Source organism: Chelonus insularis, unplaced genomic scaffold, assembly GCF_013357705.1.
Source record: "Chelonus insularis isolate UGA/USDA-ARS -01 unplaced genomic scaffold, ASM1335770v1 contig_324_pilon, whole genome shotgun sequence".
Lineage (NCBI taxonomy): Eukaryota > Metazoa > Arthropoda > Insecta > Hymenoptera > Braconidae > Chelonus > Chelonus insularis.
The window spans coordinates 292288-307189 of NW_023276494.1; the positions used below are offsets into that span (position 1 = coordinate 292288).

The 14902-nt window shown below is 29.4% G+C and overlaps 2 protein-coding genes across 5 annotated transcripts in view; both read right to left on the reverse strand.

Moving 5' to 3' along the window:
* Nucleotides 1-2493: 2493 nt before the first annotated feature.
* The window catches only part of LOC118065906 (uncharacterized), a 122545-nt gene continuing 110136 nt past the window's right edge, over nt 2494-14902 (reverse strand). For all 3 annotated transcript variants that reach the window (XM_035081515.1, XM_035081514.1, XM_035081516.1), the window contains 8 exons: nt 14351-14559; nt 7465-7585; nt 7169-7334; nt 4530-4723; nt 4269-4438; nt 3844-4105; nt 3433-3611; nt 2494-2941 (listed from right to left, as the gene is read on the reverse strand). In XM_035081515.1, the coding sequence (XP_034937406.1) occupies nt 2737-2941; nt 3433-3611; nt 3844-4105; nt 4269-4438; nt 4530-4723; nt 7169-7334; nt 7465-7585; nt 14351-14559 (1506 nt within the window). In that variant the 3' untranslated portion in view covers nt 2494-2736. The remainder of the gene's footprint in view (nt 2942-3432; nt 3612-3843; nt 4106-4268; nt 4439-4529; nt 4724-7168; nt 7335-7464; nt 7586-14350; nt 14560-14902) is intronic.
* On the reverse strand, nt 4581-5603 carry SmE (Small ribonucleoprotein particle protein SmE). Of its 2 annotated transcripts, none has more exons than XM_035081528.1 (2): nt 5029-5603; nt 4581-4723 (listed from the first exon to the last, which is right to left on the reverse strand). In XM_035081528.1, the coding sequence occupies exon 1, from the start codon at nt 5541-5543 to the stop codon at nt 5259-5261; it is 285 nt and encodes a 94-aa protein (XP_034937419.1). In that variant the 5' UTR covers nt 5544-5603; the 3' UTR covers nt 4581-4723; nt 5029-5258. The 2 variants fall into 2 exon arrangements, with proteins under 2 accessions (XP_034937419.1, XP_034937421.1); XM_035081530.1 differs by having other exon boundaries at nt 4586-4723; nt 5159-5603.

Sequence of the window (14902 nt, forward strand, 5' to 3'; positions counted from 1 at the left end):
ATTCTAATAATAAAAATACTCAAGAACTTTGTATCAATCAACGTCGTTAAATTAATTTATCAACTACAAGAAATCCTTGTCTCAGTGTAAATTCACTTGTTAATCTGATTTTTTAATTAATTTCAAATATTAACATTAATTTTAATTAACTTAATAATATAAGCATCAAACGAATGTCATATTTGATTATTTTACAGACAGGTTATTATATAAAACTCGTATACAAGTTTTAAAGTAATGAGTAAATAAATTTTGTATAAATAATACATAGGTATAAAACGAGAAATGAATTTTTATTTTTAGTTATCATACTTGAAAGATCTAAATGATATTTACGAAATGGAAAATAAATTTTTATTACTCAACGTTAATATCTAGAAGTCCTAAAAAAATTACCAATTGATTTATCATATCAAATAAAGTTAAACAGAATAATTTTTCTCTTGTCTCAATGATTCACTATATTTTTTTCTCGTTATTAAGAGTTTCAAAGCACTGTTGTGTATTCTCTGCATATAAATCCATGCTTTATGTGACCAAGGTTCACAGGGTTACCACGGCTTTGAGTTACGGTTCACCTTGCATTATTAAACCACACAATTTATCCCCGCACCCTTTCAGTTCTTAGCCTCATCTTGGCTGACTTCTTAGCTCTTGATGCTTAGTTTTACTTCACCGTTCGGCCTCTACCCTTTGCTCTACCTACTAAGTGAACTCCCTTGCACCAAGAACACCATCGTACAAACATCACTACCGAATAATCACCGTTCTCTATATACATAATATGTAAGTATATCGTGAGTGACTTCACATCCTCACATTACGGGATCCCTATTTATCCTTCGCGTGTGCCATGCTACTTATTATAACCCTCAGCTAAATTATCGAACCTTCACTAAACTCTTGCTACGTTTTCACGATTTTCTTACTTAATTCTTCAACTTCAGAACGTGGGAGTTCGATATTTAACATTTTTTTGCTTGTTAAAATTTTTTAAACTGGTTTCGCTAATTATTGTTGCGAAGAGCGATGAAGTAAAGTAATAATAAAAACCAAGAATTATTACCTCAGTGAAGAGCAATCTCATTTTCATATGTATTTAAATGCTTCGAATCAATTACAGAGATCAGAAAATGTTTTAAATTCTGAAGTGTTAGAGAAAGTATAGTGCTATTGAAACACTATTTAACTTCATATGAAGTGAGAAAATAAATAGGAATGAAAAATTCCAATAACTCTGTAGAATACAGAAAACTTGATCAGATTATCATGATGATACTTTGAAGAGTTTACTTTTCTGTCTCATCTCGAAAGAGTAAATGATTCCAAGTTTTTTTTCACGCTTAATCGTCAAAAATCGTTTAAATCTTTTCCCTTATTTTTATCATGAAATACAAAATGTTGAGCCATTTAACCTTTTGAGAGACCTACGCTGGTAGCTTACATAGCTTACAACATTGTACATACCATCCTCAAAATTTATGTGACCTCAGTTACAAGTGGGCCGCATTCTCAGGACACGTTTCGACTCCAACCGCGACTATTAGTTATCAATTAAACCGATTTATAGGCCCTAAAGGCGTTGCAGATCGGTCCAGGGGGCCTGAATGTACCATTACATATCCGTAAACATATACATATATACTCATTCAACATCACATCGAAACGAAATTACGTTGGAATAGCTGACCAACTTGGAGTTAAATAAAATAAAATTATTCTACCTCTTTGCTTATCCATTTAACTCCTCTCCCTTTCCCCTCGAGTCTTTTTATTTTCCCTTTCCCCGTCGTCGCTCCTGACATCATCTCATTCCTTAAGAAATTTATTTATTTGGTGCGTTGAATTTTAAATGCGTTGGCCTTCGAGGCGTCGCACTCTTGCTGAGTTTAAACATCTAACATGAGATGGATACTTTTAAATCTTTACTATAACAATTTTAATGGGTCTTATATACCTATATGATTAAATCATGACATTTCACTCATGTTCATGCATTTAAATGGAACAACAAAATTTTTTAATAGTTTAAAAATAAACTTTTTTTTATTAAGGCCATACTGGCACATCATTTGAATTATGTTTTACTGAAAAAACACGTTTTTTTATTTATGTTTGATATTCATTAAAACATGTCCGATTATTTTTTACTTTTTTTTTCATTTATTTCATGAAAACATAATTATCTTAATTTAGTTTGATCTTTTTAAAGCCTAGACCCAATAATAACGATTTAACGATGTGTGTAATTAACTTCAAAATATTTCAACAAAATTTTTAATTAAATTAAATGACATGTAATTACGTCAGAACTAAATTCAAAATTAAATATGCTATTACTAATTACAAAAGACTTTAAATGAAATTTTTTTAACTATCTTAAAATTTTATTGTTCCACGTATGCTCATCCCATTCATGAAAAAAATTGTTTTTTTTTTTAATTTAATCAATGATTTATTTATTAAAAACATATTTTTTTCATTTACAATCTCCTAGTATTATTTTAAACACTTAAGTTATTGATGTTTCGATTGATTTTTGAAAATATAGGGATAGGAGCAGAATTGTAAAAAAATAAGGAAGGGAATATGAAGGTGACTTACGCTTACAAAAGAAGAATCTCGAACTTGTTCTTGATATTTACAGTCCACAGGATAATTGTTAATCATCGATAATAATTTGATTATTCTCATACTTGTTGCTGTCTTTTTTCCATGAAGCAATAATAATTGATATTAATGCCTATCTGCCTTGGAGATAGGACCATTTAGTGTAAAAACTTCATAATCAAGGACAGTAAAGTGATAGTCTCCCATTAAAATAGTGCAAGAGGCATTTTCACCATCATAACTATGAGGAAGATTACTGTAACTATCCATATTGACATTACAGTTGTTGGAAATAAATAGATCAGCTCCTGCTCCAAATATTGGGCCAATACTGAAAAATTTTAAATTAATTAGTCATAACTAATTGAAAAATTCATCAGAAAATATTTTGAATGACAGGTTAATAGACAAGTGACATTTTAGAGTAATTAAAGTTGATAAGTTAAGTATTATTTCATAATAAAGCTTTTAAAGAAAGTTTTTAGTCTACTATTTCTTAAAATTAGTTTAATGATGATAAGAAATGCTTCACTTATTTCAATTGTTCTATTAAAAAATAATTACAATCATTTTGTTCAAAATGTTTTACTACAATTAAAATGATAACTAATAGATGACTGATTTTAAATGCATTTCAATATTCTATGACAGTTTTTTGATGATAAAAGCTTTTGATTCAATTATATTCTAAAAAAAGAAATGAAAACTTGGTAGAAGAAATTTTTTCAACCATCGACTATGTTCTAACAGAAAAATTTTTATAGTCTTTATTAAATCAAAGAACATGTGAAATGAAATCTAAGATAAAAATTTTTTCCTTACTCTGGATGATAGCAAATAGCAAAAGGTTTCTTGATGAGATCATATTTCGTTGGTGGAACGTCTTGATTGTTTGTGAGAGTAAAGAGAAAAGCTTTCTCAGAAGATATATAGAGGCCCTTGGCACTTGTTTTATCCCAAGCAACATCACTAAAACCTCCACATATCTCACCACGTGTGCCCTGCAGGCAAATAGTTTAAACGAAAGTTTTATTAACAATAATCAACAATTATTAGCGTAAATTATTTGACATAAATAATTAACAGTATATAATAACCAATAAATGATAAACTAAAACCATAAAAAATTTATGATTAATTACCGAGTAATAGTTAAATATTAATTGAATTGATTAATTACCGTTATTTTCAAGTAAATAGTAATTAGATTTTAGTAATAATCATTATACAAACCAATGCTATAGTGTAAGTGGGTGCGATTCCATCACAATGACGATGGAAAGCTGCAGCAGAGTATCCATTACTTGACGCACGATAAATCAAACGCCAGTTTTGTTTTGGACAACCATACCATTGATTTAGCAATCTCTGATAGCCCATTTTATCTCGAGAGAGAATCTGAGAGCCTGGAAATAACAGAGGGCCAATTCGTGGTTGCAAACGCTTGTCTGCACAAATTTCAGAATATTTATTTGGTACTGCAGCGTAACGGTATCTAAAACATGAATAAATCATTACGAATACATTTTGACGATTTATTTCAGTTGTATCGAATTTTGTCAATACACTGATATAAAAATTCAAAGAAAAAAGAATTCGTATCATAAGACTTAATAATTAAATAAATTAAAAATTATGTTATAAAGAATATTAATTACCTCTCCAATGATAATTCAATAGGAACTGCACCAGTAGGTTCAACTTCTTCAGCAAAAACATGACTGTCAATTAATAAAAGACGTACGTGATTAATAACACCAGCAAGATGTTGACAAACTCTTACTCTTTCTTCCTCTGTCCAATGTTGAGTTGGTTGAGTAACACCAGCCTATTATTCAACAAAAGGAACGATTACTAGACAGTTTAACAATGATAATTTACTTGAATAACAAATGTTTCAAATATGTATATTTTTTTACTTGATATTTAGCCCAATTTAGAACAGCTCGCCATACGTCTTCTTCCTCAAGACCTAGATAGTCAGAAGATATCAACTTCACTAGAGCATCTTTTGGTAAATTGCAAAATGCAGTTGTTTTGACTGTATCCATTGCGTTGTCACTTATAAATGCAAAACAACGTTCGATGAATGATGAACAAGCTCCTTTCCCACCTGTAATGAGAAAAAGTATTAGATAATCGCATAAATAAATATTGTATGTATATTTTTTAAAAAGATGAGTTTAATAACTCAATATAATATCAATAAAGACATAAAATAATCTGAATCAGTAGAAGATTACTTAACGAATATTAAGTATAATCTACAAAACAACAATTGTGATTTTTAATTTAAAATACTGTAAACAGTGTTTGTTGCTAATATTATATAATAATTAAAATATGGGAAAAACGAAATAAATAAATTTTCAATGATTTTCTTATTGCTTTATGTATTTAATTATAAATGATAATTACCATTATTTATACTATTCATCATTTGTACAAAGTTCTTCATTGTCAATACCATTGAGCATAAATAGTAAATGAAAAATAATGAAAATTTACTTATTTTAACAATTCAGCAATGTTTGAAAAATTAAATTACATTTGTTTATTTGAAAGTTGGTAATGGTCATTGATGAAGACAGGTGTTCAACTTTCTTCATTTATTAAAGTCTTTATTTTATTTATAATGCAACTTTTCACTAGTTTGAACCAGGATTTGTGTTTTGTATCAATGTAATATTGTCTCCTTTCAGCATTATGCGTCCAAGTTGCTTTCTCACTTTTGTTTTCACATAGTATTCCTCAGCGTCATCGAGCACCAAATTCATGTATTCATCGAAGCCGACTATGTGTCCCTCGATGCGAAGATTGATATTCTCGTATAGCCACACTTGTACTCTTGATCTATTTTGTAAATATCTGAAGATCAAATTGATGGGTTGTACCATCACTTTTTGTACTTTTTGTGGCCCTTTGTACGACATTTTCACTTATTTTTGTTTAAAAAATATTCTATAACGGTGGCACGTGCTAATGCCGGTGACGCCAACGAGAAAGTGACAAAATGGCGGGATGTGGTGTCGTGACGGTCGTGACTGACGCGAACAAAGCGCTGCAGTGGTCAAGCGGGAAACTATTCTCTATAGCGCGAATTTATAAATTATATTTTGAATGTTTTTTTCTTTATTAATTTTTTAAAATAAATTTAACAATAATTATAGCGCTGAGAAAAATGAATTATCTAACAAAAATAAATAAATACTTATTTTTTCGAGAACCAATAGAGTTTTACAATAAAAATCCTCAATACAAACAACAGATAATGATTAATTATTAAAATAAATTAATTATAATTTATTAAAGCATATAAATATTGAACAAAACTCATGATAGACTCATGTTTATGATCAATTAATTTTGATATATATCAAACAATAATTTAATTTACAATTTAAACGGTGAAAATAAATAATATCTATCAAAATTGATTAAAATCATTTATAATTTTAAAATCAAGCAGTTTGTAATTGTACTAAATAATAAACGACTAAGAAGAATAAAAATGGCAATTTTTAAACGAAGTATTTGCAAAAATTGCAAGGCATGTTAGATAAAATCTCCCCCATGGTAATTCATAGACCCCTAGCATCCATATTCCGGTCATGGTATGAAGTAAATCTAAATTAAAATAATGAAGATTGATGACAGCCTGGGAATGTCACATTTTTACGGGTCATACGCGAGAGATTACCCTCTCTCAACTTTTACTTTTGACTTCCGGCATGAAAGAGAGTATAATTCACATGTACATTACATCGATTACAGATAATATAACATTTAGCTACTGTATAAATTGTATCTTTCATTTAAATCATACTATCAGACATGTACATTTATGGTAGGTAACTAATGGTATTTACTGTCGGACCAATTTCATTGCAATTTTTTATTTTTAGCTGAGAGAAAAGAGGGCTTTTACGAGGTTCAATCGATAATTCGCTGGTGATTTAAAATATGCAATATAGGAGCTTTGAGCTGTGACTCTTTGAGCCGATATCGAAACACAAGGATTCAATAAATAATTCAACAAGACGAGCTTGCGAGTTCTTTCAGTATTATAAGATTAAATTGACTTCAACATCAGTATCAACTATTACTTTCATAAATGAATTTTATAATCAGTATATTAAGAAAAATCTTTCATAACAGAATTAAATGAATTTTTTAATAGTACAGAGATAATATACTAACATCAGTATTATTAATTATAAATGATACTTTTCGTGATCAGAAACAAAAGTGTGCTCTAGCGTTTATAAATTTTTAACAATAGTTCTTTCTAGATAATGACATAAATTCTTTCATACCAACCATGTTCAATAATTTCAGCCATCACAAGTGAGAATATTTTTCTATTTAATTTATTATGTTGTGAGTAATAAAATATCTTTTTATTTTATTTCTTTGAAACACTCTGTTTAATATTTGAAGTCATTAAATTTTTTACTTCCATCAAAAATACTTGAGTTAAAAAAATCTTCAAAACCAAACAACTTTACTTTAAACCTTGTAACAATAGAAATGAAAAAAAAAAAATTTTTTTTCTTACCAAGAACTCTTTCTTGAGCATCGAGAGCTGCTGTTAAAAGTGCACAAGCATTTCCAGGACTCAGTGTTGCTGATACATGCTCCTCGCAACTTCTCCACAATTCTTCAACCCCTAGCTCTTGAGCCAAACCAAGCATCTCAAAAATCCCACTGTCTTGGAGCATAATCTAGATAAAAGTTACAAAAGTAAAACTTCTTTAATTCAATCAAAAAATCTTTCAAAGAATTTTTACTTTCGTCTAACATCAAACAAAAAACCATGCAGCATATTCATTTTATATTTTATGTTTTATTTACCTTTCCAGTATAAACGTAATGCATGAATTGTCGGAATGTTTCTGGATGAGCATGAGGCATTCGTATAGGAGTTGGGCTGCTTGAAGTGCCGATTCTTTTTGGAGCAGTGAAATTTTTACATCTGTAATCAAGTGTAAAAGTCACAAAGAAAGCCGAGAAAAAGAAAAAAAAAAGAATTTTAAAGTGATGGAAAAAAGGTGGAAAAAATGTTAGATGGATTTTGACGAGAGTAAATGTGTAGTGTTGGTATAATGAACACTCGAGTAAGAAAGGGATGAAGATAGGACCGATGACTATGTTATGATGATGGTGTACCTACTCCATCGCCGACCTCTTATGTGGCTGCTGCTCTAGTCTTCACATAACAAAAGAACTTAATTGACTTCGTCAGTAAAGTTTTGCGGCTATAGTTAGAAGTTTCGCGGGTATTTTTAATTCTTCTCACGGAGTAATGATGGAAAATGAACGGATTATGAGAGAAATGTAATTAAGATTGTTTAATCTACACTTTGATTTTTCTTTCTTTTTCCAAACAATTTTTAGATTAGGTATATTATTTTTCTTAAGATCAAATCAATTACTTTGAAGTTAATCATTATTTTATAAGCTTTTAATTAATTAAGCTTCCATTTGTTCAATAAAATTGAATTAGATAAATTAAATAATATTGTATAGTAAAATTTTAATTTAAAATATTTAATGATGTTGGCGGAGAAACAAAACTCAATTATTATTACATCAAAACTTTATTTTGTGAACAATTTTATTTTACTAATAATTTTCGATTATTTTCTTTTAATTTACTGGATGAAAATTACTGTAAAAAGCAAGTTTTCTTAATAATTAAAAAAATTTATGAAAGCTTTATGCTGTTCTTTTTTAATAATTTTCAAGTGAATTTAATAAACGATTCAGTCAATGAAAACTGATGCAATTAAATAAATGAAGAAAATTAATGAGAACAATTATAGCAAACAATTTGAAAAAAAGCCATAAAATAAATGACTCGATTATTATGTTTAACATAAGTACGTTGTTTGGCAATACGGTGTTGGTTTTATTACCACAATTTTAAAGAAAAATTTATAAAAAAAGTCTTTATGTTTTTCATTAAAAAGTCCTTTAGGATACTATGAAAGCCTGGCTGAGAAAAATTGTAGGATTTCTGGATTTCGTGAAAAGGAAAAAAGTCAAAGGAAGAAAAGGCATGTAGGGAAGCTATTGAACGTAGAAAAGCAAGCAATATGCAAAGGGAGTATCAAATCAAAAGAAATGTGTCAAAGGCCACGAAGCTGCGTAAAAAGTAAATGAGAACAGAGGGTACACTTTGATGCTACGAGAAGTATAAACAAATACCTACGCAATATAACCGTCATTTCCTTATTTTTCTCATATTTTCCAACTTTGAAGGATTTTTCTTTTTTTTTTAATAGAGGAATAAAATAAATGTTATGAACGTTTGAAAAATATCTGTGATTCGGTCTCTTGATGATGACAAACCTCTTCGTTGGCAAATGAAATACTCTTCCTTTGATGCTTTTTGCTACTTTTATAAGATTTTTGTTAAAATGTAAAATAAAGTTTAATTATTATTTTTTTCTTCTGTAGTTGAGAACGGTTGAGTTTATTTAAAAGAAGTAGAGAAAAAATTATTTACTAACACAATATTGGAGATTTATAAAATGACTCGAAATTAAATTTTACCATGTGATTAAAAATGTATGCTTAAATATTCTCGTATTCATGTGATTATTGTGAAAATATTTTTTCAAGATTTATGAAAGACCACAGTCAAACACAAGTTGGTTTCGAAAGCTTTTCAAAGATAAACCAGTTAAATAATTGAAAAAAAATTTTTTTTTAATAAAACATGTATTAAAGAAAAATGTCAGTATTGAAATGCTTTTTACTTAGTTTTCTAGAAAATTTTATTCAAGTCCATGAATGTTGATAGAAATAATTTTTCCCAAACTCGAGAATTATTTTTGTTGTAGAAAAAAAAATGTTGTAATAAATAAAAAAAATAATCTGAAAAATTTCCAGTTTACTTTATCTTTGATAAATATAAAATTGTAAAATATTCTGTTAATTTATATTTTCCAAAAAACTTTGGATTCCAAGCACATCAGATTTATCCAATCAATTTGAAAAATCACCCAGCATTTCTAGAACTGGTTTTTTGCTGAATCGAATATTCTAGTTTCCTGACTAAGCATGATCTCTCAACTGATAATCAATCCAAAAAACCTTCATCCACACTCGATCAATGTGGAGTATTTATTTGATTATTAATTGTAAACTATTTGGATTTCTTTATCATGATGATGATGAATTTATTTCCACATGTTTAACAGCCAATAATTTGTACGTCTCTCAATTTTTCCTCTACTTATTCACCCATGACATTTTTTATCAAAGCAAAACTTTTTCTCAGTTCATCATAAATCAAAAACTCCACGAATAACGCATAGAACATCTATGTAAAATGAATTTATGAGCTCTCGAGTAACTGTTCAAAGTTTATTAGCTTGTGTTTGTTACATCGAAAACACCCAACTAATAAATCAAGAGATATTAAATGTAACTGCAAGCGGAAACTTTTTTAGTATGAGGTTTTGATTTCAGTGTCACGTAGGTGGATCGATGGTAAGACAAAAGGATATTTCAACCCTTGCAGTCTCGAGTGCACCACTACCACAAGCATTGCACCATCAGGGAAGTGCAGACGGTGTCGAAGAGAGAAAAAACTCACCTCACTCGTCCTTTTACGGTTTTTTTTTTCTTTTTTTTTATTACGGTAGTTTTCTCCTATGCGACAATCACCGTCTTTCGATAACGATTGTAGGTCAATTTTAATGACGCCGGCCGCACCAATGAGAAAAATGAAACCGGAAGTGCAGCAGGGTAGTTCGAGATGAGAGAGGGTTAGAATTATTTCCGAGTAGAAATTCCGCGGTGTCAAATGAATAAGAGAAAAAAAAAACTTTGTACGAAAAAACAGAGAAATAAAAGGAAGGCTTGGAGAAGAAAAAGGGAAACTGTAGATTGCAAAAAAGGAAATAATGTGTGAGAATTTTAGACAAAAAGACGCAGTGTTTGAATGGAGGAAAAATCTTTTATGTAATAGATATTTCTGTTAGATTATTTCATTGAAATAAACGTTATGAGGACATAAATAAATTTATTATAATTTTGTTCTCATCATTCAAGTTGTTTTAAATATTTAAAAACAATAGAAGACGCTATTTTTTATAGAAAAACATTTGTGAATGATTTTTAATGGAATAATTCGAAGTCTTTTTATTTTCATATTTTGTCATCAACTATTAATTTAAAAATATTATTGAATAAATTTTTTAAATCTTTTTTTTGAAATTATTTATAATTAAAATGAATTCTCGTATACGTGCGTTTGTATGACAGGCTTACGTGATAGAAAGCTACGATACCATTCTCAAAGATTTCATAGTTTTGATAAAACATCAGATAATCTACATGAAAACATGTGTATAAAGATTAAATTCGATCGTTAATAATTAAAAAACAGCACAGAAGAAAATTTTTTTAAATAATCACACTGATTTCAGTTGATGTAATAATAAACATTCTATAAAAATTTCATTTAAAATCTATTAGTTTTCCAATTAAACCGCTAATTCATTCGAACTTCCTTAAAATAATTAAAATACTTCACTCTGAAATTCCAACTCTTGGAAAAAAAATACCTCGGATTATTTATCAAATTTCATCCTTCGTTATACTTTCAAATAAAATAAAAGTCTTTTTGAAAATCAAGGAAACTCAAACGTAAAATTGAATTGAAAGACAACCGAAACTCACAGGGTGAGAAAAGAGAATGGATGATATACACAGCAATGAAGCGAAGCGAGGGAAGAGAAAAAGAATAAAGAGAAGAGACAAAATTGCATAGACCGAATAGGGTAGATAAGGGCGTGGGTTTGTCGCGGAAAAGGTGGTCGGCTTAGTGGCAAGGGTTCAATGTTGCCTCAGGGTATTGCTACTAACGACCAAGCACGCGATTATAACCCCTACAGACACATTGGAGCCGATCTACTGTGCGAAAAACCGCGGAGCTTTCCGTTGCACGTTTCTAAGGTGCCTGAGGCTGCGATTTCACTCGTAAAATTTTTTTCCCTTTCTCTTTCTTTGTTTTCTTGCCCCTTTTTTCTCATTTCTTCTCTGGCAGTCCCAATTGTCGGGGCAATAATTCCCGGATGGATTGATCGCTACTTTTGGCCGTCTCGACACCTCTTCCATTACTGAATTAGTTTCCGTTTCAGTTAATCGTTTTGATTGAGACGGATCGATTGACTTAATTGGTTAATTTGATGGAGAAAATAATTATATAAATAATCAAGTTTATTTTCTGCAGGAACAAGGGGAGTATGAATAATAATTTATTTAATATTATTTATTTTTAACACTCACTAAAATAAAAATGTATTCTAAACATAATGAATAAATATTTCTCAACGACTTTTATATCAATTTTTATTTGAATAAAAATTAAAAATAAAATATTTGAGCAACAAAAAATTGTAAACGTGACCTGTACGACCAAACTCAGTTTATACTACTTAAAAAATTGGAGGTAAATATTAAAAATAGTCTAACCATATTTTGACACATTTCAAGGCTTTTTTTTTAATTTCATTGTTAAAATAGCCTAAAAAATGATTAAAGATAAAATGAAAAATATTTTTAAAAATTCATCAATATAAAAGAGTTTTAGTTTTTTTATCAAGTATGTATTTATAAAATACAAGTCTTGTAAAGAAATATAATCAAAAAGGATATTATGAAAAGTAAAAATAATATTTCTAGATAGAAAATATGGTAATTAAGGGTATAATAAATTTTGTGTCACCACAAGTATACTTGAGTCAAGTACTGAACATACATGAAAGTTTCAATATTTTGTAAAGTTTTATTTTAAGCACATCTAGACTATATGGATGTTAACCTATATTCATTCATGAGAATTTAATTGATATTATTATTATTGAAAAGGATCATCAACTCTAGTTATTACTTTATGTAAAAAAAAATGCTTACTTTTTAAAATAATTTTACAAGTAAAATAAATTAAAGAATTTTTCCCTTTCGCAAGCACTTTTAAAATAATGACAGAAAGTTAATAAAGTCAATTATAATAACGGCGATCATTGTAAGTAACAGTGAATTCTTCATAAAAATTCCAACCCTTTAGTATTACGTTGGTAATAAGTCTTTATATTCCCTTCGATAAACTTTATTCTAAGATGAATATTAAACTCGAGTTGATTGTGAATGAGAATTAATTCAAGGGATTATAATTAGTCGTGCAATTTAGCTCTCACCCCATTTCAAGCTGTAATACAGAATCGACATGAATTTGGGGATGACACAGAGAGGAATCCTTCGTTAATTGCGAAGTCAATCGCACGAATTTTCTCTTCAACCCAATATTACTCCGATTCCATGTCTATATATTACACGTAGTGACATAGAGACAGATTCTCATGCCAAGTTTTCCTTTTGTCTGTTTTGTCAACTACTCGATACGACGAGAGAACAAGAAGAAGCTGTTGGGAATTGACGTTAGAGTGTGTATGACATCTAAATGTAAAAGCCATCCGCGTTCAAAGCACAATAACGGAATTCACTATAGTGCTGACTACAAAATAAAGAGACATCATAACAAAGATTCTTGTTTTGATTGAGTATAGGTCGGAAAAAAATTTTATGGAAAAAAGCATCCTAAAAAAACAATTGAATCAAAGAAAACTGAGATATAAATATTTTTTTTTTCTCTTGGGAGAATAGATATTTTACTTTAGAAATGATAATAATAATAACAATGCCGATAATAATATTTTATTGTTGATAGTATTTTTAGTAAATTCATTAGAGAACTTTTTTATGAAAATAATTACTATTAATATTTTTAATCGATGATTGTTCTAAAAATTCTACCTAAGTTTTTTTAAATTTAAAATAATTTTTGTTCAATGCACAGAGAATGTAAATTTTACCCTGTTGCAGAGTAATTTTCCTCCATTCTTTGTAAGCGAAGTGTTTGTAATAATGGCTTTGACATTTATTTCTACAGAAAAATTTTTAAATTCAACTCTTCAAATGTGTGTCAAGCCTTTCATGATTTACGTAATCAATTCTTCAATAATATTCAGGTAAAAGATAATAAACTGATCCTGCTGATATTACTTCCGTTAAATAGAATTAAAGCTCCAAAAGCTCTATTTCACTACATTGTCACTATATTCATGAAATATGGCTATTTGAGGGCCTGATCAAGTCTTTGGACATCATACCGTTATGTTACTACCCTTCATTATTGCTTCATTATTACCATAGAACTGCTCATTAAATAAATAATTATTCAATGGCCCTGATATGATCTTATTTTCTTTTCCGGGCCTGAGTTTATTCCCTCATAAGTGTTATTACTATCTCTTTGCTATCCTCCAGCTACCCTATTACGACCATAAAACTATCGATTACATGAATAATTACTAAATGACCCTGATCCTATGTCCGGGCCTGAATTTACTCTCTTATGAGAGCCATATCAGGCTTGGGGTCTCAATTAAATTGACCATGTCAAGGACTTTACAATATAGGGCCAGACCTAAATTGCTGGTCGGGGCGTAACTATTTATTTGAACTAGTTCATCAGTCCTTTCAAAACTAGATAATATGAATATAACAGGCTGTTTATATTTTAAGACTTTCATAATCTATCGAAGTTTCACACCCCGTATAAAAAAATTTCGTTCCCCACAGTCCCACGAGTAAAAAGATAAGGATTAATAAAAGATTCTAAGAATGAAAAGCAAGAAAGAAAAAAATATTTATCAAATGTTACCTTGTTTGTAGAATAATTCGATGACCATAGACTGGAGTTTCATCTCTTCCCAAGAGGAAAACAATGTCTGCGGACTCCTTGTCCTCTGAGAGTCGAGCTAGATCTTCAAGAAGTCGTTGAACACCTGCAAGACCAGCTTCACCTTGCACTCCAGTACTTCCTGAGTTCACTCCAAGTCCCACAGTTCTCGTACCCATTTTTGTTCGTTTCTGCGATATTAAAGTCTGATTAAATCTCTTTATTTATCGATTCATCTAGTGGATTTTACAAACAATAGTTTGTCAAAGTACTTATTTAAAACAAATAGGTTTTAAATATTATTGGATTAAAAGCATGAGAAAATATTGAAAATAAACTTATTAAAATACAATTGTCGCTAATTGCAACGTCAATGTTTTTTTTGGCCATGCACTTGATCAGACGTGAGAAATAAAACGAGTTGGACCCTGGAATTGTACCATGTGGTTTCATCCATTTTTTATCACTTGTGGTTTTTATTGTTCGCGAATTATCCAAGGTCTGAAGATCAAATTAAATGCTTCATTGAAATTT